This window comes from Pan troglodytes, chromosome 7, assembly GCF_028858775.2.
Source record: "Pan troglodytes isolate AG18354 chromosome 7, NHGRI_mPanTro3-v2.0_pri, whole genome shotgun sequence".
NCBI lineage: Eukaryota > Metazoa > Chordata > Mammalia > Primates > Hominidae > Pan > Pan troglodytes.
In genome coordinates this window covers 141,093,850-141,120,412 of record NC_072405.2, presented here as the reverse complement: position 1 = coordinate 141,120,412, position 26,563 = coordinate 141,093,850, and the positions used below count along the sequence as shown (strand labels likewise).

Sequence of the window (26,563 nt, the reverse complement as noted above, 5' to 3'; positions counted from 1 at the left end):
CTACTTTACATACAAAAACCTCTGGAATCCCCATGACAACCTTATGAGGTAGGTGCCATGATTATCCTCATTTTAAAGAGGAGGGAACTGAGGCTCATAATAGTGAAATAAATTCCCTAAGATCCCATAGTTCAAGATGTTACTGCCTAGATTCAACCCAGGAAGACTAGCTCTAGAGTCTGGGTTCTTAACCCTCTATTAAACACATATTGTCCAGGTTATAGATGCTCTAGCCAGGATTTGAACCTAGTTCTGGATTAGTCCAATAGCTATGCTTTTTCCTCTCCTCTAAACTATAAGCTAGCTCCCGCCTCTTTTCTCAGCTAAATTGCCTTCTCCCTATACTTACCATGAGTTTTCCCCTTTCACATGATTAAAAATAATATCAACAAATATTTTTTAAATACTTAATATAGGCTAAGGAACATTATAGCCCCTGAGGATGATACAGTTTTGGAAGAAGAGGTTCTGTAACCTCTAAGACATAATTTAGTAGGTGACAAAGACATTAACAATGGCTCCCAGTTACTGAGCACTTATACATGCCAGGAAAGTACTACATCTTTTCCATGGATTGTCTCAAAAAGCCTCAAAAATAACTGATGAGTGAGGCAGCATTCCAATTCCCATTTGTAGATGAGGATTTATCCCAGGTCACATGTCTGTGTAATAGCTGAGCTGAAATTTGAACCCAGAGACCAAGTCTGTGCTTTTAGTTACTAGACTGCTTTGCATCAAAATTAGTGATTCATTCTGACCACATGACTCAAGGAAAAATTTGCAGAAAAGTTTTGATTTGACTAAGATGAGAGAGGAAAAAGTAGGAGAGTATTCCATTTGGAAAACTGCTCTGGCAAAGCCATGCAAGTGAGAAAGGCCTTGTGTTTATAGAATAGTGATTAAATGTAAGAGCCAATAGCAAAGGGCTTGTGCAAGAATATAGTAGACACTATGGCTGAAAAAGAAGAGAACCAGCAGAAGTTCAATGTTCATAACTATGTTAAAGTCTTTGGAATTGATCCTGAGGGTGAGAAGGGGCCCCAGGAGATTTTTAGGAAGATTGTAGCATGATGCTGTGGAAGAAAGATGTTCAAGTTAACTAATATGCAAGGGCTGGCCATGCTTGACCTTCCCCCTAATTAGCAGAGGACATTAGAAAGAGAGAGGGGATTCCGGGAAGATGATGGGACAGATGGTATATTTCTTAATCTCTCAGAATTCTTACGAATCTGACCAACTAGATAGCAAAACCAAAAACCTCATGGACTATATTTATAATAAACAAGGGTGATAGACCCATACATTCCAATATAGAAGTGGGTAGCAACAATCCCCCAATAGCCCCAAAATCTGTGTGATATCAGTACCTGTATGGGAGAAAGCAGAAAGAAGTACTGGGCATGTCACACCGGGGAACAAAAGGATCTCAATATAGCCAACAGATATGCACTGATAAGTGCTGTGAGCCAAATTAAGAAAGCAAATGAAAGTGAGAAGGAGTTTGCCCAATCCAATAACCTTTTGAAAGGCATGAAGAGCTGGAACCATCAAGACACTATGAACTCGTGAAACTGATCATCTAATCTCCCTCTCATGATAAAGGCCTGAAAGGAACTGTGTGAGTGAAATCAAAATCACTTACAATAAGGGCTATACAGGTTAAAGTGGGAAGGAATTCTAGCTATCATGTTTTGAAACCTGCATGAAAGCAACCAAAGAGAAAGCTCTATAGAGTTAAAAAAATAAATAAACAATCCATGCTCTTTCTAGAACTCTGAACCATGCTCTTTCTAAAAGTTCAGGGAAGTGTTTTACACAAAAATGAGCAACAAAATATATTGATGGCAATCCTATACTAAGCTATTATAAAAAATAAGAGAATAACAAGTAGAATAATCGTCTTATAGTCATTGAAAGCGCTCCAGAAAGACATGCCCACAAAATATATCAAAACTTTAACCTATTCTTTTAAAAGAAGCTGAAGCACTTAATGTGGTTCAAGACATGAAATAACAACCTAACCAAAATTAGAAAAACTTAGAAATTTGGAAAGACAGCTCAAGAAATAAATAAAAAATTTAAAATATATATATTTCAGAAATGAAGACAGCAAAAGAGAACAAACAGCACATACATGCAGCAAAAATTACTTAAGAAATATAGAAAGAAAGAATATCATTTTTTAAGTCAAAAAGAAAATTTAAAAGATTGACAGAGCCTTCTTCCCCACACCTTAATGTCACACCAACAAGGACCCTGTATACTAACCACGGATACTAACAGCTGAAAGAACTGCAAGACACAGATTCTTTCTGAGGAAGAGTACTTAGGGAAGCCCATATCAAGAGGGGAAACTAATACACTAGAGGAATTTGAAGCTACTGGAACATACAACTATAGCAAACCTTAACCATAGCTTAACTCCCAGCCAGAGTGATATAAATCCTCACAGAAAATATCTATTTACTTCATTTTCTATTACCTGATACAATATGAACAGTTTTCAACAGAAAATTACAAGGCACACCAAAAAAAAAGAAGAGGCAAAGCAATCATCAGAATCAAACTCAGATATAACAGTGTTAAAATTATCATACAGGGAATTTTTAATAACTTATTAATATATTAAAGGTTCTAATAGAAGTAGGCAATGTGCAAGAAAAAATGGGCAATATAAACAGAGAGATGGAAACTCTAAGAAAATCAAAGGAAATAAAAGGAAAGGATAAAAATTTAAAAACACCTAACAGAATAATGAATGCCTTCAATGGGCTCAATAGTAGGCTCAGAAAGGCCAAGGAAATAATCGGTAGGCTTGAAGACAGGGCAATAGAAACTTCCCTAACTGAAATGCAAAGACAAAAGAGAATGGGGGTTGGGCAGGGGATGTGGGTCAAAGCATCCAAGAACTCTGGGACGATTTCAAAAGAAGAAATAGACACATAATTAGATTACCAAAAGGAGAAGAAAGGAGAGCTAAGCAAAATAAATATTAAAAGTAATAATGGCTAAGAATGTTCCAAAATTAATAATAGACAACAAACCACAGAATCACAGAAACACAGAATTTTAAAGGTTAAATACTTTGGTTAAATAAAAATAACCAACCAGGATAAACATCAAAAAAAGATATTGTATTCAGACTGCAGAAAATGCAAGACAAAGGGAAAATCTTAGAGGATACCACAGTGAAGGACATCATCTTACCAGAAGGAAGGACACTGCCTTACCTGTAGAGGAACAAGGATAAGAATTACGTCAGACTTTTTGTCAGAAACCATGTAAGCAAGAAGAGCGTGGAGTCAAGCATTTAAAGTATTAAAAGAAAAACCATCAACCTAGAATTCTATATCCTTTATAAGCAGAGAAAAAATACTTTCTCAGAAAAACAAAAACTACATTTTTAGCCAACATTCCCTGTAAGAAATGTGAAAAATTTCTTCAAACAGCAGGAAAATAATGTAGATTAGAAACTAGGATCTCCATAAAGAAAGAGCATCAGAGAAAAAATTAATGAAGTTAAGTAAAATGTTTTTATCTTTATCTTAATTGATCCAAAACATTATTTTTTGTTTAAAGCAACAATATTAACAATGTATTTGGTGGTTTTAAATATGGATAAAAGTGAGATGAACAATAGCAATGTCACAAGGGACATAAGGAAGGAATTGGGAATGCTTTATTTTAAGGTAACTGCAGTATACATGAAGTGGTATGAAGGCTGAGTGACATTAATTTAAAATGCATATTTTAAGCTCTTGAGCAAACACTAAAAAAACTTTTTTAAAGAGAGAAATATAATTGATATGCTAGGAAAAAATAAAATTAAATCATATAAAATGCTCAATCAAAATCAGAGAGAATGTTAAACAAGGTGAACAAACAAAGAATAAATGCAATGGATGAAAAAGATAGTTACAAAGATGATGGATGTTAAACCAAGCACAAAAATATTACTTTTTGATGTTAATGGTCTCAATATACCAATTACAAAGCACAGCTTGTCAGAGTAGATTAAAAAAAAAGCCCCAATAGATGTTGTATACAAGAAGCCCACTGTAGGTATAGACTCAAATAAGTTAAAGAAATGAAGAAATATACCATGCTAACATTAATGAAAAAAAAACTTAAGTAGCTATATTAGTTTCACACCAAATAGACTCAGAACAAGGAAAATTATCAGAGATAAAAATGGAAATTACATAGTGATTTAAAAATCAATTCTTTAAGAAGAACTAGCAATATGAACATTTATGTGCTTAACAAGAGAATGTCAAACTACATAAGGCAAAAACTGATAGAATTGAAAAGAAAAATAAATAAACCCACTATTATAGTTGGAGACTTCAACATCCCTCTGTCAGTAATTAATACATCATGTAGGCAGGAAATCATTAGAGATATAGATAACCTGAAATTACCTAATCAATATTAATAGACTATTCCACCCAATGGAAGAATACAGGTTCTTCTCAAGCTCACATGAACAGTAACCAAGGTAGACCCCATTCTGGGCCATAATACACCTTCATAAATTTAAAAGAAGAAAAATAACACAAAGTATGTTCTCAGATCATAGTAGAGTTAAACTAAAATTCAATAATAGAAAGATAGCTAGAAAATCCCAAAACACTTGGAGATTAAATAACACACTCTTCAATCACACGTAAGTGAAAGATTTCAAGAGACATTTAAAAATATTTTGGGCCAGGCGCGGTGGCTCACGCCTGTAATCCCGGCACTTTGGGAGGCCGAGGCGGGCAAATCACGAGGTCAGGAGATCGAGACCATCCTGGCTAACACGGTGAAACCCCGTCTCTACTAAAAAATACAAAAAATTAGCCAGGCGTGGTGGCCGGCGTCTGTAGTCCCAACTACTTGGGAGGCTGAGGCAGGAGAATGGCGTGAACCTGGGAGGCAGAACTTGTAGTGAGCCAAGATTGCGCCGCTGCACTTCAGCCTGGGAGAGAGTGAGACTCGGTCTAAAAAAAAAAAAAAAAAATTGAACTACATGAAAATGAAAACACAACTTACCAAATTTGTGGGATGCCATGAAAGCAGTGCTTAGAAGAAAATTTACATTAAATGCATATATTATAAAAGAAAAGAGATCTAAAATTAATAACAATCTAAGCTTCTACCTTGGGAAACTACAGAACAAAAAGCAATTTAATCTTGTAACAAAAAGGAGAAAATAAATTCTACCAATTAGGGCAAAAATCAATAAAACTGAAAGCAGGAAAACAAAGAAAATTAACAAAATTAAAATCTAGTTACTACCGACCAATATCTCATAAACATAAAACCTCTCAACAAAATATTAGCAAATGAAATCTAACAATGTATAAAAACAAGCATACGCCATGCTCCAACAGAACTTCTCCCAGGTATATAAACATTCTAAACAACATTCTAAAATCAACAACAACATTCTAAAATCAAACAATAGTGGTTAACTATATTAGTAAGTTAAAGAAGGAAAATCATATGATCTTATCAATTGCCAAAGAAATGCATTGGGTAAACTTCAACGTCCATTTATGTTAAAAAACTCTCAGAAAACTAGCAGCAGAAGGGAACTTCTACAACTTGATAAAGAATATCTCCCAAAAAAAAAAAGCTATAGATAACATCATCTTTAGTGGTAAAAGACTGCAGCTTCCCCCCTAATATCAGAAACAAAACAAAAATACACTCTCACCACCTGTATTTAATATCATGTTGGAAGTCCTAGCTATTGAAACAAAACAACAAAAAGAAATAAAAGGCATACATATCAGAAAGGAAGAAATAAAACCATCTTTATCTACCAATGACATAACTTTCTATACAGAAATTCCCAAAGGACCCACCAAAACATTTCTAAGACTAATAAACAAATAAGTCACAGAATACAATGTCAATATACAAAAGTCAATTGTTTTCCTTTATATCAGCCATCTAATGTTGAAATTTGAAATTAAACAATATTATTTACAATAGCACCAAAAATGAAATACTTAAATATAAATTTAACAAAATTTGTACAAGAAATCTTCAAAACACTGATGAAATAAATCAAAGATGTAAATAAATGAAGAGATATTCTGTGTTCATGGATTGGAAGACTTGATATTGTTAAAATGTTAATTTTTCCCAACTTGATCTATAGGTCAATGCATTGTCAGTCAAAACTTCAGCAAGCTGTTTTATAATATCAACAAACCAATGCTAAAGTTTGTATGAAAAGACAAAGAATATAGCATAGCCAACACAATACCATAAAAGAATAACAACAAAGCTAGAGGATTAATACTACCTGATTTCAAAACTTACTATAAAGCTACAGTATGATGCTAAAGAAAGAATAAACACATCGCTCAATAGAACAGAAAGAAAAGCCCCAAAAATACACCCACACAAATATAATCAATTGATTTGTAACAAAGATGTTAAGAAAATTCCACGGAGAAAGGATATTCTTTTTAACTAATGGTACTGATAAAATTGGATGCCCAATTCTCAGCAAACTAATACGGGAACAGAAAACCAAACACCGCATGCTCTCACTCATAAGTGGGAGTTGAACAATGAGAACACATGGGCACAGGGAGGGACACATCACACACCGGGGCCTGTTGGGGGTGGGGGGCAAGGGAAGGGAGAGCTTTAGGACAAATACCTAATGCATGCGAGGCTCAAAACCTAGACGACGGATTGATAGGTGCCCCAAACCACCACGGCACATGTATACCTATGTAACAAACCTGCACATTCTGCAAATGTGTCCCAGAACTTAAAGTAAAATAAAAAAATAAATTAAAAAATTGGGTATCCATATGCAAAAACTTGAACCTATACACAGACCTTAAACCTTCACAAAAATTAACACAAAATGGTTTATATACCTAAATGCAAAACTATAAAATTTCTGGAAGAAAACACAAATAAAATTTTGGTTTTGAATTTGGTGATGAGTTTTAAGACACACCACCAAAATTATGATCCATGAAAGAAAAAAACTGTAAGTCGGACTTTACTGAAATTTAAAATGTCTGATCTGTGGAAGACACTGTTTGAGAAAGAAAACACAAACCACAGACCAGAAAAAAATATTTGTAAAAGATGTGTCTGGGAAAAGATTTCCACCCAAAATATTCAAAGAACTCCCAAAACTCAACAACTAGAAAACAACCCAATTTTTTAAATGGACAAAAGATTTAAACAAACAACTCACCAAACAAGATATACAGATACCAAATAGGCATGTGAAAAATGCTCAACATCATTGGCCATAAGGGAAATTTAAATTAAAACAATGACCTACCACTACATACCTAGTACAATGACTAATATATAAATAAATAAATAACTCTCAATACCATTTGCTGGAGAAAACAACAACAACAACAAAAACTCTGTGGCATATCCAGACAATGAAGTAAGATTCCATTATAAGAAGGAATAAGATATCAGCCACACAAAGACATCAATGAACCTTAAATGCATATTCCTAAGTGAAAGAAACCGTCTGAAAGGCTTTATATATATTATTCCATTTATATAATGTTCTGGAAAAGACAAAACTATAGAAATGGTAAATAGATCATTAGGTGAGAGGAGCTTGGGGAATGAGGGAAAGGAGAATAAAAGAGATGAAGTCCAGCATATTTTTTGGGGTAGTGCATTCAGTATACTGTAATGGTATATACCTGACACTATGCATTTATCAAAACTTATAAAACTTTACAGCACAGAGAATGAACTTTAATATATACAGGCTTTAAAACATTTTATTTAGGAGTTTAGGGGATCCCATGATGGAATCAGACTGTGACAAAAGAATCTAACTGTATTAAAAGTGTATGAAGCAACCTCCCTGAAGGGGATGTGGGGAGTAAAATGGTGTACTAAGTAGCTTTGAAAATGAGAGAAGTCTGTACGATTAAAGGCAAGAGAAACTGCACTTAAGCACTGTGCTGTAGTTGATATAGGAATTTCCCATTGAGGCATGGGTTAAGAATTTGCAACACCTATATATGTATACTGGAACTAAACAATTGTGTAAGTGGATGGCAGATGGTGGGAGTCAGTTTTCTCATTGTTGGAATGGAAGTTTACATGCAAATGAAGGGAGAAAGTTAGAAATATCCCTGTGGTAATGGATTAGAGTTGGAGACATCCATGTGAACTCATGTATAGCTTAATATAGATAGAGATGGTTACATGTAGGAATATTTATAGATACGTTTATATGCACAGGTTAGAATATATACATACATTTCCTTCCTCTGTCAGTGGAGAGGGCCTGGAAGCAATGACACCTCAGTGGTAATGAGCACATCTACCACTCACATCTTGGTTTCTAATGCCGATATCCAATAAAAGGAACCAGGGCTCCTTGGAGAACTGTCTGAGTCTAACAGTGAGACAGGAAATATACAAGATTAGCCTTGGCTATCTTGTAGGGCCAGAAAATAAGAATGTGCTAAAACGTACATACATAGACATGCATACACAAACACACACACACACACACACACACACACACACACACACATATACATGATAATGGGAGTATTTCAAAGGGACACAGGAGCCAACAAAAGAGCCCCCAAGGGCCAAAGCTGGAATAAATTGAGCAACCAAGTAAACAATGTAGTAGTTATTTATAATCCACAATATAAAATAAATATCCACCAGTTCATACTAATATAAATTAATGATATGTCTCCCATGCAGAGAAAGTCTACATATTTTATGAAGATAATCCATCCTCAGTGAGGAGGAATTTAATTCCCCACTCCTTAAGTATGGGCAACAGCAAAAGTGACTTTCTTCCAAAGAGTAAACTATGTACAGGGGGCAAATATGGAGAAACCTCACAAGCACTGCCTCAGCCAGGGGATAAAGATTAATACCAACAGTGATAAGTTATGTTAATGGGATCTAGTAAGTATGGCATATAACCTCTGTGGTCTTCCTCCCCAAACCCGTAATGTAATCATGAAGAAAATTTCAGACAAATCTCAATTGAGGGACAGTCTACAAAACACCTCACCAGTACTCCTCAAACCTGTCAAAGTCATGTAAAACAAGGGAAGTCTGAGAAAATGTCACAGCAAGGAGGCCCCTAAGGAGACATAACAACTAAATGGAAGATGATATCCTGGACAGCAGAAACACCTATGGGAAGATTTAGAAAGAATGACCAACTCAGCATCTATGAGCATACCTCAGGGCTAGATTATGGTCTTGAAGTAACATATCTGTTTTTTAAAAAAAAATTTTTGGAGATATGGCTAATTTTAGGGCTGGAACAGGAAATATGCTAGACGAGCCTAGAATATCTTGTCCTACAAGAAAGCAAGGATGCCATCAAACACTATTAGGATCATATCAAAAGAATGCAGGAGCCACATTATAGAAGTTCCCACTGTCCAAAGACGGAATAATTTGAGCTGCAATGGGGATAATTAGTAAAATACTGGTCAAAACCCAGCAAATATATTTAGCTTTATGAGTTTGTAATGATTTTTTTAAGTTTGTAGTGTTTAGTGGATGATAGGGAAGTAGTTGATTATCTGGAAAACTTGTAAAAAAGTGAGAGAAACCAGTGTCTTTTCACCATAAGATCACTAAATAGTAAGTGAGAGGAAATATCATAAAAGTATCCTAGCTAAAACATTTTAAAGAAATAAAAGAATTAAAATATCATCATATTCCAACCCATAATGAATTAATGAATCTACAAATTGAGCATCAGAGGATGCTATCAACACAAATAAGAGAGACAGCCATACCTCCTGGTGGGGGCGCACACCACCTATGGTCTTGCCAATGGGATCAAACCTAAATTTGGTCAGGCCTTTGAATCCAGCTTCCAATTTTCAGGAATTATAGAGGACAGAGAACACACCAGTAAAATCCAGACAGTGAGAAATGCTACGGGTCAGAGGCATGTGCTTTTCAATAAATACATTGTAAGGAAGATAAAAGGATAAAGAGAGAAGTTACAGATTTTAAGATTTAAAAGACAAATCAGATTTAATAAAAATGGGTGAGACTGTAGTGTCTATAAAGAAAGGATAAAACTATAAAGAAATGGAAATGGAAAGTGATTAATGGGGGTTGAGAGAGAGGATTATCATTGGGACAGGGCTCATGGATGGGCTTTTTTTTATTTTTATTTTATTATTATTATACTTTAAGTTTTAGGATACATGTGCACAATGTGCAGGTTAGTTACACACGTATATATGTGCCATGCTGGTGTGCAGCACCCATTAACTCGTCATTTAGCATTAGGTATATCTCCTAATGCTATCCCTCCCCCCTCCCCCCACCCCACAAATGGATAGGCTTTTGGTGTGCCCTGCAAAGTTCTATTTCAGGAATTGATGGTCATTACAAAGGCAGACACTTTATAAGAACTAATTAAGCTATACTTTTGTGTGGTTTTCTTTATTTATGCTTCATTTTACCATTTTTAAAAAGTTATTAATGTGAGGGGAGGCCTACCTACTTTTGCCAAATGTGGGCTAAGAGTCCTCCCACCAACAGCCATTGGTGGTTATTATGTTCCAGACTTATTCCAAACACTAGGAATAAATCTCAAGACAAAAAAAAAAGATGACAAGAACAAAATCCCTGTCCTCCTGGACTGTATAATCTGGTGGAATGAGACTAAGACATAAGGAATATATATGTATCTGTCCAGGTGTATATACTATATATGTAGCTACTTATATCCTGCAAAGGTAGACACATATGTAGATATGTATATGCTATGTATGTAGATATTTATGTGTTATCCAATTAATAAATCAGAAGAAGGGTACCAGAGAATACCAGGAAAGAATGAGTTTCTTGACTACCTAAGAGACAGTGAGGACTAGGGTCCTGACAGAAGGCACCTCGGGGTGGCGAGCTGTGAGTGTTAGTGGGGCCTGGCAGGATTCAGCCAAACCTGCTGGGCTCCTCTAGTCACTCTTGTCAATGGGAAGGTGGTAGCCAAGAAGGGCCTGGCCGTGTCTGTTGCTTCCTCTGGACTCCTAGAGTTCAAGGTGTTGACATTCCTGTCAAACACTCAACAAACATCAGTGTGACAGTTTGTGCTGGATAGTGATGGGGATATACAGTCAGGGTCTCTGCCATCATAAAGCTGACCATCTAGTAGGGCTAAAAGACAACTAGCTGAACAGCTATCATATGGGGTGATGACTATTGTGATAGGAAAGGTGTAAGCTGGGATTCGATGTGTGGGAGTTGGGGTGAGGCAAAAGTAGTCCTTTTGCCTCTGGGGCAGGCTTCCCAGAGGAGATGACAGTGACAGCTCACCTGGCTCCTAAAGGAGCTCACCAGGTCATGGAAAAAGACTGAGAAGGATTAAGGGGAGGAAGGGCTGGAAATAGAGCATTCTGAAGGATAGGAGTTGTGAAGTTCATTGAGGCGTTGTGACTGGTTGGCAGAGGAGTCTTCATTGAAGCATTTTAATGAAAGAGATGATGTGATCAGATTCATGTTTAGAAGGATCATACTGAACGGGGATGATGGAGAGGTGGGAGTGAAATGTGGATTTGGGATGACCAATTAGGAGGCAACCGCAAATAAAAAATCTGGCACGAAATAATAAGGAGAAGAGAGTGGCAGAAGGGTGGACAGGAGAGGAAGAATTTTTAAGATATTTAGGGCAGAGAGTTGACGGTTCACAGTGACTGGCTGGATGTGGGGGATGAGAGAGATGGAGAAGACCAGGATGAGCCCGAGGATCTGGACTTGGCACTGGACAGGAGAAGGGGCCACTGTCCTCCACGAGAAGCAAGCCTCACACTTCCCAGCGGGCCTGGGCTGGATTTCTTTCTAGGTGGTGTGACGGGGTGGGGGAGGGGAGCAAGCCTTGATGCCCTGGTTCCTGGGGTTCAGGGGGAAGAGACCTGGACCCTCACCCAGCAGCTAGTCATAAGGAGTCTCCAACTCTAGAATTCAAGATGAAGCCCATAACTGAAATACAGCCCACACCCCAACCTTACCTAGCGAAGAGAAAAATCCTGACAAGGAAGGAAACTGAACTCTGACCAGACAATCCACATGCTGTGGGAATTGAGTAGCCCATTTACCCCAGACACAGCAAAAGCTTTCTTTAATATGTGCTGGTTCCCTCTCCAACTCATTTTGTTTCTGTTTGATGCTTTGCAACTAAACAGATGGTGGGTGCTTTTCACTCGCATTTCTTCTGTCATGGATTTTTTTTGGCAGATGAGGGAGTTTCTACTCGTATGACCACAGCTAATTCTTAGCCCCCAAAGCAAAAATTAATGGACTCTGGAAAAAAAAAAAAAAGAGAGAGACAGTGCTTACCCAGCTCTTTCCTTTAATTTCCACATGCCCACAGTTGTTCCTCTCCAAGAAGGGTAAACAAAGGAAAGACTAGAAAATACTTCTTGGGACTACAGAACAATGTATCTGGTCTGCATATGATGATGAGAAAGAGACAAAGACACAGAAAGAGAGAGGGGGAGGCAGAAAGGGGGAGAAGAAAAGGGGGAGGGAGGGAGGGAAAGGGAAAAGAAAGAGAGGTAGTGACCTAGAGAGGGAGGGAAGGAAGGAAGGAAGGAAGGGAGGGAGGGAAGGAGGGAGGGAGGGAGGGAAAGAGGCAGGCACTGGGTCTTATTATTTTCTGTGCATTATACTACCTATATGTATGTATTTAACCTCTCTGAAACCTCTGTTTCCTCATCTGTAAAATGGGAATGATAATGCCCACTTGCCAAGACTGCAGTAAAAATTAAGTTAACCAAGCCTATTTCTGGCAAATTCCCTTTTGGAGTCACAGTATTTTCATCTGTTGAAAGGGCTTAGAATATCTTTCTTCAGGGTTGCTGCAAGGATCAAAGACACTATTGCACTCATAGAGTCTGTAGATTCTAAAGCGTTGTCCAGGTGCCATCTTTCAGTATAATCTGAGTTTTTGTTTCCTATTGCACCGCAAGCTGCTATAGGCTGTTCACTCATCCCCACTGATTCCTGCCTTCCCAGCAAATGTCAAATCACAATATCAATACAAACCATTTTAAAGACAGACTGCAGAGAATAATTAGGACTTAATGTCTAGAAATGATTTGGATAGAGCTTTGCAAAACTCGTCATTCTTTTTGAGACTCGATTTCAGAAATGAAAGGTTTCCTTGCCTCTTATGTGCACCAACAATGCAAAAGCAAATTCAGAACCCCTGGGTGCCTGAGTGGCTCTATAATTAGATAAAATGTACAATCTGATGTTATAATGTTTACATGTAAAGAAATAAATGAATGCTGAGGAACTGCTGCAGAGATTTCCAGAGAAATGTAATATACAGTGTCAATACTTTTGCTTAAAAAGCTAATCTTGTAATTAATACCCTTGCCATAGAACTTTAAAGTGCCTTTGGTTTCCTGAATTTCATGATGAATAGAGAAAGAGAACTAACATTTCTTTAAATTTTTCTTATACTACTTTATGACTTTGTTTAATCTCAGAGCCTCCTTTAAAAGGTAGGCTTAAAAAATCCCTGTTTTACAGATTAAAAAGTAATTCTCAGAGGAATCAATTACCTTGCCCATGACCACACTACTAGTTATGCTTCAGAACTACAGGTTCAAACATATAAGACTTTGCTCTTGCCACTGGACCACATGGCCTGTCTTTCACCTCCCTTTCCCTTTTACAGCAAACCCAGTAAAGCCATTTAAAACTGGGTCAGGGACTCAGGTGAGTTCTGTGTACAAATCCTCCCACACAGCCCTACAGATACCCTGATGAACTCCCCGCCATGCCAAAGATTACACATAAGTTCAATTGCTAAATGAGAAAAAAAAAAACATCAATTTTACAAATTTCCAAACAATTGCCCATTTAGCCTATGCAAAACTGTGATAAAAGCTGGAATACAGAATGCGGCTTAAGTCAAGAGACCACATGGCCTCCATCCTGAATCTCTTCTCTGCTGGCCCTCATATCCCACCGTTAAACTCTGGTGTGAGATCCTACCACTATGATGCTGCAAAAGATTAAACCAATGCACTCCACCAGTGTCAAAGGTGAATGAGGCAGACCTGAGACGGTGCCATCTGTGGCCAGAGCCAGGGTTAAGCCAACCCGGGCTTTCTTCCTTAAAGGCAGAGATGCCCTGGCCAAAAAGAAGAGATGGCCAGCCCTCCTCCCATAGGGTAGATCAAGGCTCTGGCTTTCCTTCGATCTCAGTGGATCGAAGAGGAGGAGAATATAAGTGTCTGAACTGTGCATATACACTGACCTTTAACAATGACCCTGCCCTCCAAGGAAAATGAGGTCCACTGAGCACCCCCGATAGTTTCTGGATTAGCCCTTCCTCCTTCCTTGGAGAGATATAGTGAGCAGGCAGGGAGATAGTCTGGGCATGTAGGTGGAAGTCTTCTTCCCTGTGAAGGCTGCTGAGGGGAGGAGCAGAGTCTTCTCTTCCCAGAAAAAGCATAAGTCAATGAATACTTATTGAGCACCTTCTGTATACTCAGCCCTATGCCAGGTGTCATGGAAGAATCCAAAGGAAAGCTGAGCCTTGCAGGAAGAACAGGACATGCCATGTTAAGTGCCCATAAGGCAGAAAGTGCATAGCACTGGGGACAGACTGCACATAGTTCAGCATTGCCCAGACCATGGGGTGCAGAAGGGTGAGGGAGGGAAAAAAAAAAGGCAGGAGAGAGAGCCAAGAGCAGACACTCAAGGCCCTGTATGCCATGTGGAGGTCCACAGGCAGTGGTGGCCATGTAAGAATTTGAGGCTCCAACTCAGCGTCTTTCAAACCTGCCTTTCCCTGGTTTGCTTCTGTCTCACACTTTGAAAAGAGACATTTTTATACTCGTTGGTTTCCTCATGTGAATGAGCCACATGAGCCTTGCAATTGGCCCCCTCTCTCATGGGACTTCCTGACAAAGCGATCCGCCTGCATTCTCTTTCATTTATCTCCCCTGGTGCCCAGAAATAATGGTGTGTTGTCAGGGAGTGTTTTTCCAGCCTGTTTGGAGGGAAGTTTCCCATCTGCCTAGAGCCCTCTGGGAACTCACTGATGCACCAACCTTCTGTTCTTATATAGAACTCCTACAGAGATTTCTTGTCAAGGTGATCCATAAAATCAAAACTTTGCTAGTCAAAAACAAAAACAAAAAACCTCTACCAACAATAGCTGAGGCTGTGGGAGGAGTCACTTTCCAGCCTTAAAGTAGCCTCATCATGCAGAGGAAATTGACATTCTTGGTTACTCTTTCCTTGTGAATTTCTTATCCCCCCTGCTGCCATGATGCCATGCACTCCTGCTCTCCTGCTTATCTAACCACACTTCATAAACTCCCTTTGCTGTCTTCTCTTCTTCCAGCCCATTAGCATCCCCCACAGCTCATCTTGGGTGCTCTTGATTCTTGCTGTACACACTATCCTTGGGCAAATGCTTCCATTCCTTGATCTCAATCACCACCTATGCCCTCCAGCCTCAGAGTTCCTCAATCGTCCCTCACTGCCTGGACATCTAGATATCTGTAACTGAATGATCTACAAGTACCAAACATGCATTGTGTCCAAAATCAACTTTATCAACTTATCTCTGTACAGACTAGCTTCTTTTCCTGCACTTACCAGTTACAATAAAAAACATTAATGTCATCGTTAATGACTTCCCTCTCTCAAATACCCTCTACACATACATACAAAACACAGATTAATATACCTCCACATCTTTCCCTGCACCCCCCAATTATCATACTGTTCCCCTGTGTTCCTCCCTCATTAACTCATGCCTTAACTATTTAACTCTTCTGAACACGTTTCCTCTTCACCTCATCCTCCACCTCCCACCACAGTTGTCTTTCAAACACGCAGATCTGATTACTTCCTTCTGCACATTGCCTACGGGACAAAGCTCCTGAGCACAGCCACACTGCCTGGGTTACTGGGAAACTCTGAAGACACTGGTCACTCCCATTCTTCTGATGTTTTGCTCATGCTCCCCACTCTTTCCTACCTGCAAGCCTTCTCTTTAACCTTCACAGCCTAACCCAATGTCACCTCTTTTATGAAGCCTCCCTTGATTCCCTTTCCTATTTTTCAGTTGATGTTTGCTTATAACTCTTTATAGATCCCAGAATATTATATAATAGTTCATCATTTGCATGTTTATATTCCTCTCTCAATTATAATCACCTAGATGAGGAAGATGTGTCTTTGGCCCCAGTACCCTGATGCCTGCCACTGTATACCTGGGAAGAAGATTTGTTGAATAAATAAATATTATGATGAAACCATAAAAGCAAAAAAGATGATTGCAAACATGGGAGATCTATTACTCACCAAAGTGATTAGAGTATCAGAATGGTATAACAGAGTGGACTTTAAATTCTGGCTCTAACGCTGACCAACTGTATGATGCCTGGGAAGTTTCTTCCCTCTGAGCCTTGAATCTTCATCTGGAAAAAAAGAGATAAAAAGACCTCTTTGGTTCATTCTAAGGAACGGAAATTAGATATTATATATAAAATGCTCAGCATAGTGGCTAACACATAATCAGATCTCGATACATTATTTATACTAGTGTTATTAATAATACATAAGAAGTTTAAGGAGGAGGATAGTAAGAGATGGTGTTAGGAAAAGAAGGTGAGTTCAACTTTATTTGCTGAACACACATTTTTTTGGAACTGGCCAATGGAAGATATTAATGCCAGACGAATAAACCTCAATTTATAGAAAAAGGAGCAGATATAAAATTTCCCTCCACCTCTATCAAGGTACCCTTTAACACCTGCATCAGTTTGCTGCCTGAAATAGAGATGGAAAAATTAGAGCTGCCAGTGTAGGACATGAATGGCTACACAGAGTTGAGAACAAAGAATTAATTCCCAAGGAGAAGCAGATTGCATGGTGATAAATAGGTTGATAGGGGAGACAGGAGTTAAAGATGCCTCCAGAGATGGAGTTTTAGATCACAGACTGACTAAGCATCCTGACACCGAGCACAGGTGTCCAACTGACACAGGCTACCATGGGACAGAGTTTTGATGAGAGTTTGAAACTCAAGATGTAAACCCGAGAGTGATGCTGATGCCTTGGACAAGGATGAGTTCTCCTTACCCATGTCTCAAATAACTTATGGTATAGTCCATGAAAACCACAAAACCAGGAACCAACCTGAGCAACTTAAAACCAATGCCAAATCCAGTTCTTGGTATCAGGATAGGTGGAGGGGGAAATCTTCATAAAACCCACCTTGAAGGGAAAAGGGTATGTGGGTTCATCCCACAGCCAGAGTGTTGATATCAAACTAGAGTGGTGTGTTGCCATGACAGCAATTGCCTAGTGACAAAAATTAATAAGAGGGAAAAAATGGGCAGGAGCAATAAATCAAGCCAAATATTCTGTTTTTTTGCAAAGTTTCTCAATAGAGAGAGTGCTCTAGGGATGCATGTAATTTTTTAAAATCTCTCCTGCTAATAACCTTTTTCTTGGACAAACAGAACTTTCAAAGAAGTATCCGATGCAAGGGATGGGAAAGGAAGACCAGGAATAGAATTTCAGTGTTGCTCAGACAATTGATGCCAATGACCCAACATTCTGTGTTTCCCTGCAGAGTGATGCCAATGACCATCCAGTTCTCCATTCTGATTATGCTGCACTCGGCTCTGGTCCTCATCACCACAGCAGAGGATTATAAATGTTTGCCCCTCATCCTCCGGAAAACTTGCTGTTGGATTAATGAGACCTATTTGGCCCGGAACGTCATCATCTTTGCATCCATTTTGATTAATTTCCTGGGTGCCATCTTAAATATCGTAAGCATCCCACATCCACCAACCCTCTGGTGTCCAGTGTGCAGTTGAGCATGAAGTTTATGGAGCCTGCAGCTTCCTGCATTACCCTTCCTTGGTACCAGTTACCTTTATGTGCCCGGTCCAGCCCCAAGCTTAGGGACAGATAACAAAGATGTGGCTACTGCCAAAACTGTGCATTTTACTGTTGGAAAATTGTCTATTTCCCAGTGGGATAGGTTATTTTCTCCAAAGGAGTTCCAAAAGCCCTTCAATTTCCATATTGTCAGTAGCCAATTACACCATAAATAAGAGTTACCATGTATCAAGTACCAGTACCTACCTGCTATGTGCCATGCACTGAAGGAGGACCTTTACATATTTTTCATATTTAATCCTCACATAAACCCTGTGAGGTAAGTTTAATTATCCCCACTTTATGGCTGAGGAAACTGAGGCTCAGAGACATGAAATAACTTGCTAATAAGGTCTGTCTGACTCCATGACCCACGCCCCTCTAATATGCTAAATTGTATCTCTGGGAGTGGGAGTGGGGTGGGGGAAATGGAAATGAAATAGCTGCCATTTATTGAGCACCTACTATGTGCTACAGGTAGGTATTATTGTCCCCATTTAATGGATGAGGAAACTGCATTTCAGGAAAGCTGAGTATCTCACCTATACTTTCTAAAAGTTTGTATTTCACGTGACACATAGAACTCAGATGAATTTCCAACTGCCATGATATTTATCACTGTTTAATTTGCTGACCCACATTGTCATGGTTTCATTTTTTCTCAAGAATTGTACCATGGTAGCTATAGGTATTTTCTGTGCTTTTACAAATAGTCTGTGTTGTCCATGACTCAGGCAGCTAGATTTTTGAGGTGATTTGTTTGGTTCCAGGTCTTAAACTTGGCTTGTTGAGAGAGGCTAGTTGAGGCATTGTCATGTGGTTGAATCCATCACTGTGCCCTTTGGGCCTGAGGGAGGGTCCCCAAGTGTGCAGGGACCCAAGCTATAGACTCCCACAATTGTTGGCCTGTGACTTGGAGCTCTAGACTGCCTGAAATCACTGTCCACTTTTGGCCCAGTAATTACCTTACTTAAGTTCTGTGGTTGTCCTTCTAGTGAAGGCTCTGTGGATAAAGGAAAAGAGGAAAAGGAAAATTATCATCTAATTTAGTTCATCATCTAATGAATATTTTATAGATTATGATAACTGAAATGGAAGTACATGGGATCAATTGATCACAGGCTGCAGAGAAGCAGCCAGGACCTTAAATTAAGTCTTGATAACAAATTAGATATTTCTGGGGTGCAGAATTTGTAAGTAAGCCCAATGACTGTAGGTCAGGGTTACCTCTGAGGCCAACCGTGCCTCAGTGAGTAGTGTGGTAGGAAGATCAGAGGCTTTGGAGTCAGATAGACCTGTGTTCAAATCTCAGATCCACCAGTCACCAGCTCAGTGACACTGGACAAGTTACTTTACTTCTCAGAGTTTCATATTTTTCAATTGTAAAATGGGGATTAAAAATAGCAGCTACATCACAAGGTGGTTGTGAGGCTTTTTTGTACAAAGTGTCTGGCACAGAGGAGGCATTTGGCCAATGGTAGTTATTCTTTTCCTAATACCACAAAATCTCCTGCAGCAACTTCTGTCCTAGGAAATGCCCATCACCCCAGTGCTAAGAGTCTTTCTGGAAAATGTACCCCTTCAGATTCTTCAAGTCCTCCCAGCTGTTGATCTGGAGACAGGCTATGAGTTTACCCAAGACCTCTTCTCCTGCCATCTGGCTTTCTCTTCTGAGCTCCACAAGCACACTCCAGTGACCTTAAATGATGGGGCCAACAGAGCAGTCTAAACTTAGTTCCATGACTGGCTTACAAAATCTCTTTCTGAGCAAGCACTTGTTTTTTAAATAAAAGAAATCAAAGCTGGCACTTTGGCACTTCCATTCTGACTTCAAGTCCCCTCTAGGGTTCAGTCTACCCAGGCTGGTGCTGAAGCCCAGCCACTGATAGCACACTGCTCCATTTCCAGCACTCACACTGACTTTGTTGTTCCTGTTTTTGTTTTTGTTGTTCTTTTTTTTTTTTTAATCCGCAGCTGTGGTGTGATTTTGACAAGTCGATACCCTTGAAGAACCTGACTTTCAATTCCTCAGCTGTGTTTACAGATATCTGCTCCTACCCAGAGGTATTTATTTATGAGCTCCCCTTGGTGAGAGTTGGACATAGATATATCTCTACCAGCTCCAAATAAACAAGACTGGCTGAAGGGCCATAGAAAGTACTCAAGAGGCCTGTTTTCCTTCTTCTGCCTCTTCTTCTTTCCTTTCTTCTTCTTTCCCTTTTCTGCCTTTCCTTCTCCCCTTATATTTTCTGTTTCCCAGTCCTCTTTCCTGTCCCCTCCTCTGCCTCTTTTTCATCTTTACCCCTTCCTCATTTCTTTCTCCCTCTTTCTCCTCCTTTTCTTCCTTTTCACCTTTCCTTCTATCCATTTTCCATTTGCCCTTATCTCTTCCTTCTCTATGCATTTCTCCTAGCTTATTTGTAAAATCCTGTAGCAGAATGCACTGTTATCTCTATTAGCAGGCAGAGTTCTTTCTCAAACAGTATTTGCTGCAGTAAGGAAAGAGGGAGGGAGGGAGGGAATTAAGGAACAAAGGAAGGAAGGAAGGAGAAGGAAGGAAGGAAGGGAAGGGAGGGGAGGGGAGGGAAGGAAGGAAGGAAGGAGAGGGGAGGGAAGGAAGGAAGGGGAGGGGAGGGAAGGAAGGAAGGAGAAGGAAGGAAGGAAGGAAGGAAGGAGAAGGAAGGAAGGGGAAGGAAGGAAGGAGAAGGAAGGAAGGGGAAGGAAGGACGGAAGGTAGGAAGGGGAAGGAAGGAAGGGGAAGGAAGGACGGAAGGTAGGAAGGGGAAGGAAGGAAGGAAGGAGAAGGAAGGAAGGAAAAGGAAGGAACGGAGGGAGGAAGGAAGGGAGGGAGGGGAAGAAGGAGAAGGAAGGAAGGAATGAGGGAATGAAGGAAGGAAGGGAGGGAGGGAGAGAGGGAGGGAAGAAGGAAGAGAGGGAGGAAGGGAATTACAAAGGCAGAAAATTACAACTAAACTTAACTGATACAAAGAGTGCCGGAAGCACCATGTGTTCTGTAGGCATCCCAACAGGCCACCTATGATCATAATATGTGTGTCTTACTCTATGTTTACCACAGAGCCAGTGGTCTGTTTCTGGGCCTTGGGGTCAACCTATGGGGTCTGTTATTCACAACCCAGAACTTTACATATTAGGGTAGACATTCTGGGTCATAAAGTAGAACAGCTAAAATATCCCAGCAGACCCCAGCCAACCCCATACCTAGGACTCTGGGTAGATTCTTGTTCTCTAAGAGGCTGCCACACTCAGAAGGCCCTCCAACATATGAATGGAGAAAAGGCTCCCTGTAGTCTCTTCTAGGCCTAAGAATCGGTCCCAGAAACATTCCAACAAGGAGACCAAGCCTCCTCTCCCTCCATCCATTTGCATAGAGCACCTGCTTGATATGCATAACATCACCAAATCCTTCAGATGTCTGGGGTAGAGGCTATTACTGTCTCCGTGTTATAGATAATAAAACTAGAGCTCAGAAAGCAGCTTGCTCCGTGCTGGTTAGGGCCACACCTGCCTGATCTTATTTCTTCCTCACTTCTTTCCCTCCCTTCTTCTTTCTATCCTTCCTTCCTTCTCTTTTTAATTCAATTATCAAGGCTCGATACTATAATTTGAACCATATCCACCTTATTCTTTATCTTCCCTGGTCCCTAGAGGAGAAAGTAGACTCTACTAATGGATGTGCAGGACAGGATGGGACTAGGTCCCATTTAGGAGCTGCATGGGCCAGACCATGTGCCCTGGGACTCCCTTCTACCTAGGAATGAGTGGAGCCCCAGCTTAGTGTACTCTGTGGGACAATGGCTCCCTGAGAAATTCTTGGTTTGAGGGGCTTAGGGAATGTCTCAACTTTTGGAGAGAGTAAGTGGCCCAGAATTGGATGGTCAGAGCTAGGCAAAAGCTGGTTTTCGTTTCCAATCAAGCCCCCTCACTTGCTAGAAGTGGAACCTTGAATCAGTTCTTACCCTCTCTGGACCTCAGTTTCCTCATCTGTAAAATGAGAAAATTAATACCTTCTTTACATGGCTACTGTGGAGTTAAACAATGTGTTCTCATGGTGCCTGCCTAGATGGGTTAGCAAATATTTAGCTCTTCACATGGCGTCTGACATGAAGCAGCTATTTATCTGTGCCCACACATCACTTTGAATTAATATTGTATACCCTTGACCCAACACCTGAACCCCCCAAACACAAGACCACAGTACTCAGAGATTAGCCAAATCCTAAGAAAGTCGTGGGTAAGATTTTTGATCACACAGCTTTGTTTCAGTGCCTCAGTTTCCTTATCTGTAAAATGGGGATAAAAGTAGGGCCTTCTTTATTGGTTAATTACAAGAATTAAGTGAATTAATCCATATAAAGTGTTTAGAAGCCACACCTGGCACAATGTATCTGCTCATTAAATGTCTGCTATGATTTATGTATTATTTTCAACAAAAGGGCTTTGAGAATGTAATGCCAATGTATGTTATCATCAAACAAACACCTGTACATACCCGAACCACTGTGCATAATATACCCGTGTATGTTATGAAACAACTCAACAACAGAAATGTTTAAAAGTGAGATAAAATGAATATGGATTGATGTTACCATTTTCTCCACAATGAAACGGTCACCTTGTTCAGGAGGTCAGCAGACTACAGCCACAGGCCAAATTCACCAGCTGCAACAACAACCTGATCTGACCCACCATTTGCCATTCTGATACATGTATGTATGTGTGTGTGCATATACATGTGCATGTGTATGTGCGCACACATGCTTCACTGACTAGGCATTGCCAAACTAAAATGGATTAGATATTCAGACCTTCTGAAAGAGTTAATCCAACTCCCCAGCACTCATATACTCACAAGTATGTGTCCCCAAGCAAATCGCTTCATCTTTGTGATCCTCAGTTTCTTCAAATGTATACCTGACATTTCTGCCTCACCCTGTGAGAACTAATATCCAGTCCAAAAACATGTTATCAAACTGGATGATGTAATACAAAAAATGAGGCTTTTACAATGTATGATATAAAGTATAACTTGGTTCTAACTTCGAAGCTTGTCAGATGCTAAAAAAGAGTGAAGATGCCGGGAATGAAAGTAAAGAAAGCTATATTCCAGTCATGGTTGGAGAGTAGTCGAGGAGAAAGAAAGGCACAGGTTTGTGAAATGAATGCAAATCACATGCACAAACCCAGAGTGTCATTATCTCAAACATCTGGATGTGGTTCTCAGGAGATTCGGTGGGAAGACCCTCACTTTAGAATTATGCCCCTTTATTATATGCTCTGGCACATCTGAATAAACAGTTCACTGTATCTGCAAGAGAAGTCAGAGCTTGCTATGGTTTTAAAGGGTCCTGAAGAGCCCATTTTTCCATAGAGATGTGATCATCTGTGTCTTGGCATGCTGGCATTTCCTTCCCTTTCTTCTCCATTTATTCAGGTCCTACCCAGCCTTCAAGCATCCCTTTTTCCATAATGTGGTTTGACAGGCCCAACTCCTTCAGGTCACTCTCCTTCCTGCCATCTCACATACCCTTATGGTGTCATCTTAGCATTCACACTCCATCCTTCCTACAGTTGATTTATTTATCTAGGACATCCTTTCCATCCTGTCAAATTTATTGACGTACGGAGTGAAGATAATATTGTATAGCTATTAAAGATTGACTAAAGGGCCCAGCACAGGACAGGGCCCACAATCTATGTTTTAAAATATTTAAAGAGAAAGGAAGCATTCTTCCAATAGACTAACAGGAACAAGATTTACCTTTCCATCTGAAATAACTAAAAACAAACAAAATATATGAAGCAATAGTTTTCAAGGCACTAGGCATCAGTCAGTAAAGGACAATAATCCTGAAAGACAGGAAGCAAGTGATTGCCTGAGCTTTATTATTGCTTTAAGAGAATTTTTAGACTATGGCTCAGGAAGAGGAAACCAAGGTGGACTCCCTGATTTGAGAATACTAAGCTGAGAGTCCTGGGAGACCAAGGTGGCTACAGTCTGCAGAACACACTACTCTAGAGAGTTGCATAGAGAGAAAAACCTAGAGATCTGAAAAGGGTTCAATCAGTGCATGCATGTGAGGAAACTGACATGGGAAAAGAACCGTCTGGAAGGATCAGTACGTGGAAATCACACAGAGCTGAGAATAATTTTTGTTCCCACCAGTCAGACTGAGAAAGATTCATGGGGTAGTAGGTTAGAGTATTCAGAAAAGTCTTGCTTCAGTAGAGTAAAATAACTGTTTCTACATCATATGCTGCTCTGATCCTTCCTTTAAAATCTTAAAAGTTAGATCCAAAGAGATCAAACCTTTTAAAATAATTTAATATGTGTCCTAGAATAAATTTCAAGAATATGTATAGGAATACAAAAATATCTAGGATTTAACAAGGTAAATACACAATGTCTGGCACCCAATCAAAGATTACTGGCATCAAAAGGAGGAGGAAAATATGACTGATAATGAGGGAAAAAAATCAACCAAAGAAGACCAACACAGATTTGACTGAGTATATTTGAATTAACTTTTTTTTTTTTTTTTTTTTTGAGACAGAGTGTCACTCTGTTGCTCAGGCTGAAATGCAGTGGTGCAATCTTGGCTCACTACAACCTCCACTTCCCAGGTTCAAGCAATTCCTGTGCCTCCGCCTCCCAAGTAGCTGGGACTACAGGCATGCACCAACACACCGAGCTAAGTTTTTTATTATTATTATTTTCAGTAGAGATGGGGTTTTGCCATGTTGGCCAGTCTGGTCTCAAACTCCTGGCCACAAGTGACCCACCTGCCTGGGCCTCCCAAAGTGTTGGGATTATAGGCATGAGCCACTGCACCCAGCCAGGCAAATAATTGTTATAACTGTATTCATGATGGACAAATATTAGATAGTGCAGAAGAAAAAAAGTGAAACTGATAACATAGCAATATAAAGTATCCAAAATAAAACACAAAAATTAAAAAATAATAAAATAAAAGCAGTACTGGGGACAACTTCAAGCAGCATACTATATGTATAATTGAAGTCCTAGCTCCTAACCTAAAAGAAAGACTAAGAGAAAGATGAGGAGATTGAAAAGCTATTTAAAGAAATGGTGGCATGAGTTTTTCCACATTTGTTGAAAACCATACATCCACAGGTTCAAAACCTCAATATAAACACACATATAGGCACACAAAGGCACATCATAATCAAATTACTCAAGCCATAATAAAGACAAAATCATAAAATGGGTGGGGGGAACATATTGCATAGTAAAAGACAATGATATGAATAACAGCAGATTTTTCAAAAATACAACCATGGAAAACCAGCATCTTGAATGAATCAAAGGACCACTAGGAGTGTACTAGAGCACCAACCACATACAAAATTTTCTTTTCCCCTAATTAACACAACCCAGTGAACACCCTGGAGAGTCAGACCAGCCATCTTCCCAGCACTCTGTGGTGGTCCCCAGGTTTATGATACCCTCCTTGCTCGACTTTCTGCAGAGTCTAGGCTGGTCTCAGAAGAAGCAGAGCAGCTTCTGTCATTTGCCTGGACACACTTCACTGTGTTGCTTATGCCAAGAGCTACAGTTGCTAAGAATCAGATTTTGTGTAAAGCAATAAGTCCAGATGATTTCTTTAAACTATAGTGACTTTTGAAAATTGTCTGCTTGATTTCTTTTCTTCTTGTCTCATGAGTTCATGATGTTATGGGATTTTGGCAGCAACCAGATAGCTCCAGGGAGTCCAGTTTGTCTGACTTATGTGGGTAGATGCTCAATTCCCTCGTCAGTTATCATTGTCTAAAATAATTCTTCTTCCTCCTCTTCTAAGAGTAAATTGTGCATATATTGCCAAGGCAATTCATGGTGCATTGACAATGTCCTTCCAGCCTGGCACAGTTTTTGGTGTGTAGTGGGTTCTCAGTCAACAATTGTGGGAAAATGCATGATTTAGTTTGTAAACTGTTTGTTTCATGGAAACAGGTTCAGTTGTTGCTGCCCTTAACACCTTGTCATATCATGAGATTCCAATTTTTTCAGTACAGACATTGAAGAAATTGACCTCCCAAGCCAGAATATCTATCTGAGAGAAGAAAACCTTGTATATTCAGAAGAAGAAAAGTGTTACATATACTTCCTCTCTTCTTTAAAGTGGACCCAAGAATAATACCTGTCCTTGGTCATTTAAGGAATTAAATGAGATGAAACACATAAAGTCATTCAAAGTCATTCACAGCATACGTGCCCAATAAATATTTAGGTTTAATTGTTACATCTACTTTCCACCAACTTAATCGCTGATTTACAGACATCCCCAACCCAGCTGGTCCCTCCACCAATCTTACCTGGAGTTCATCTAATGTAAGATGAATCTGGTTTCTTTCACACCTCCACGTCTGTAGGGGTTTTTTGTCTTCTCCTGTCTACATTTTATTTTACCTATTGAAATGCCTTTGACTTCTTTTTCCTAACCAAATTTTTTTAATGGTAAAAACTGAGGTGTCATTATATACTTTCCCAAGGCAAAGGTGATGCACTTACAATGCATAGCTTGTCTGCTTCCTGTATCAGAGATTGCTGGGAACTTTGCTCCCTACCTAACATTTCTCATACAAATCTTGGCATTATTAT

The 26,563-nt window shown here is 39.4% G+C and overlaps 1 protein-coding gene across 4 annotated transcripts in view; it reads left to right on the top strand.

Moving 5' to 3' along the window:
- The window catches only part of ADCY8 (adenylate cyclase 8), a 262,821-nt gene that overhangs the window by 175,989 nt on the left and 60,269 nt on the right, over positions 1–26,563 (top strand). For 3 of the 4 annotated variants that reach the window (XM_016959871.4, XM_016959869.4, XM_016959873.4), the window contains 2 exons: positions 17,612–17,813; positions 19,900–19,989. In XM_016959871.4, the coding sequence (XP_016815360.1) occupies positions 17,612–17,813; positions 19,900–19,989 (292 nt within the window). The remainder of the gene's footprint in view (positions 1–17,611; positions 17,814–19,899; positions 19,990–26,563) is intronic. The other variant, XM_016959870.4, reaches the window with a different exon arrangement.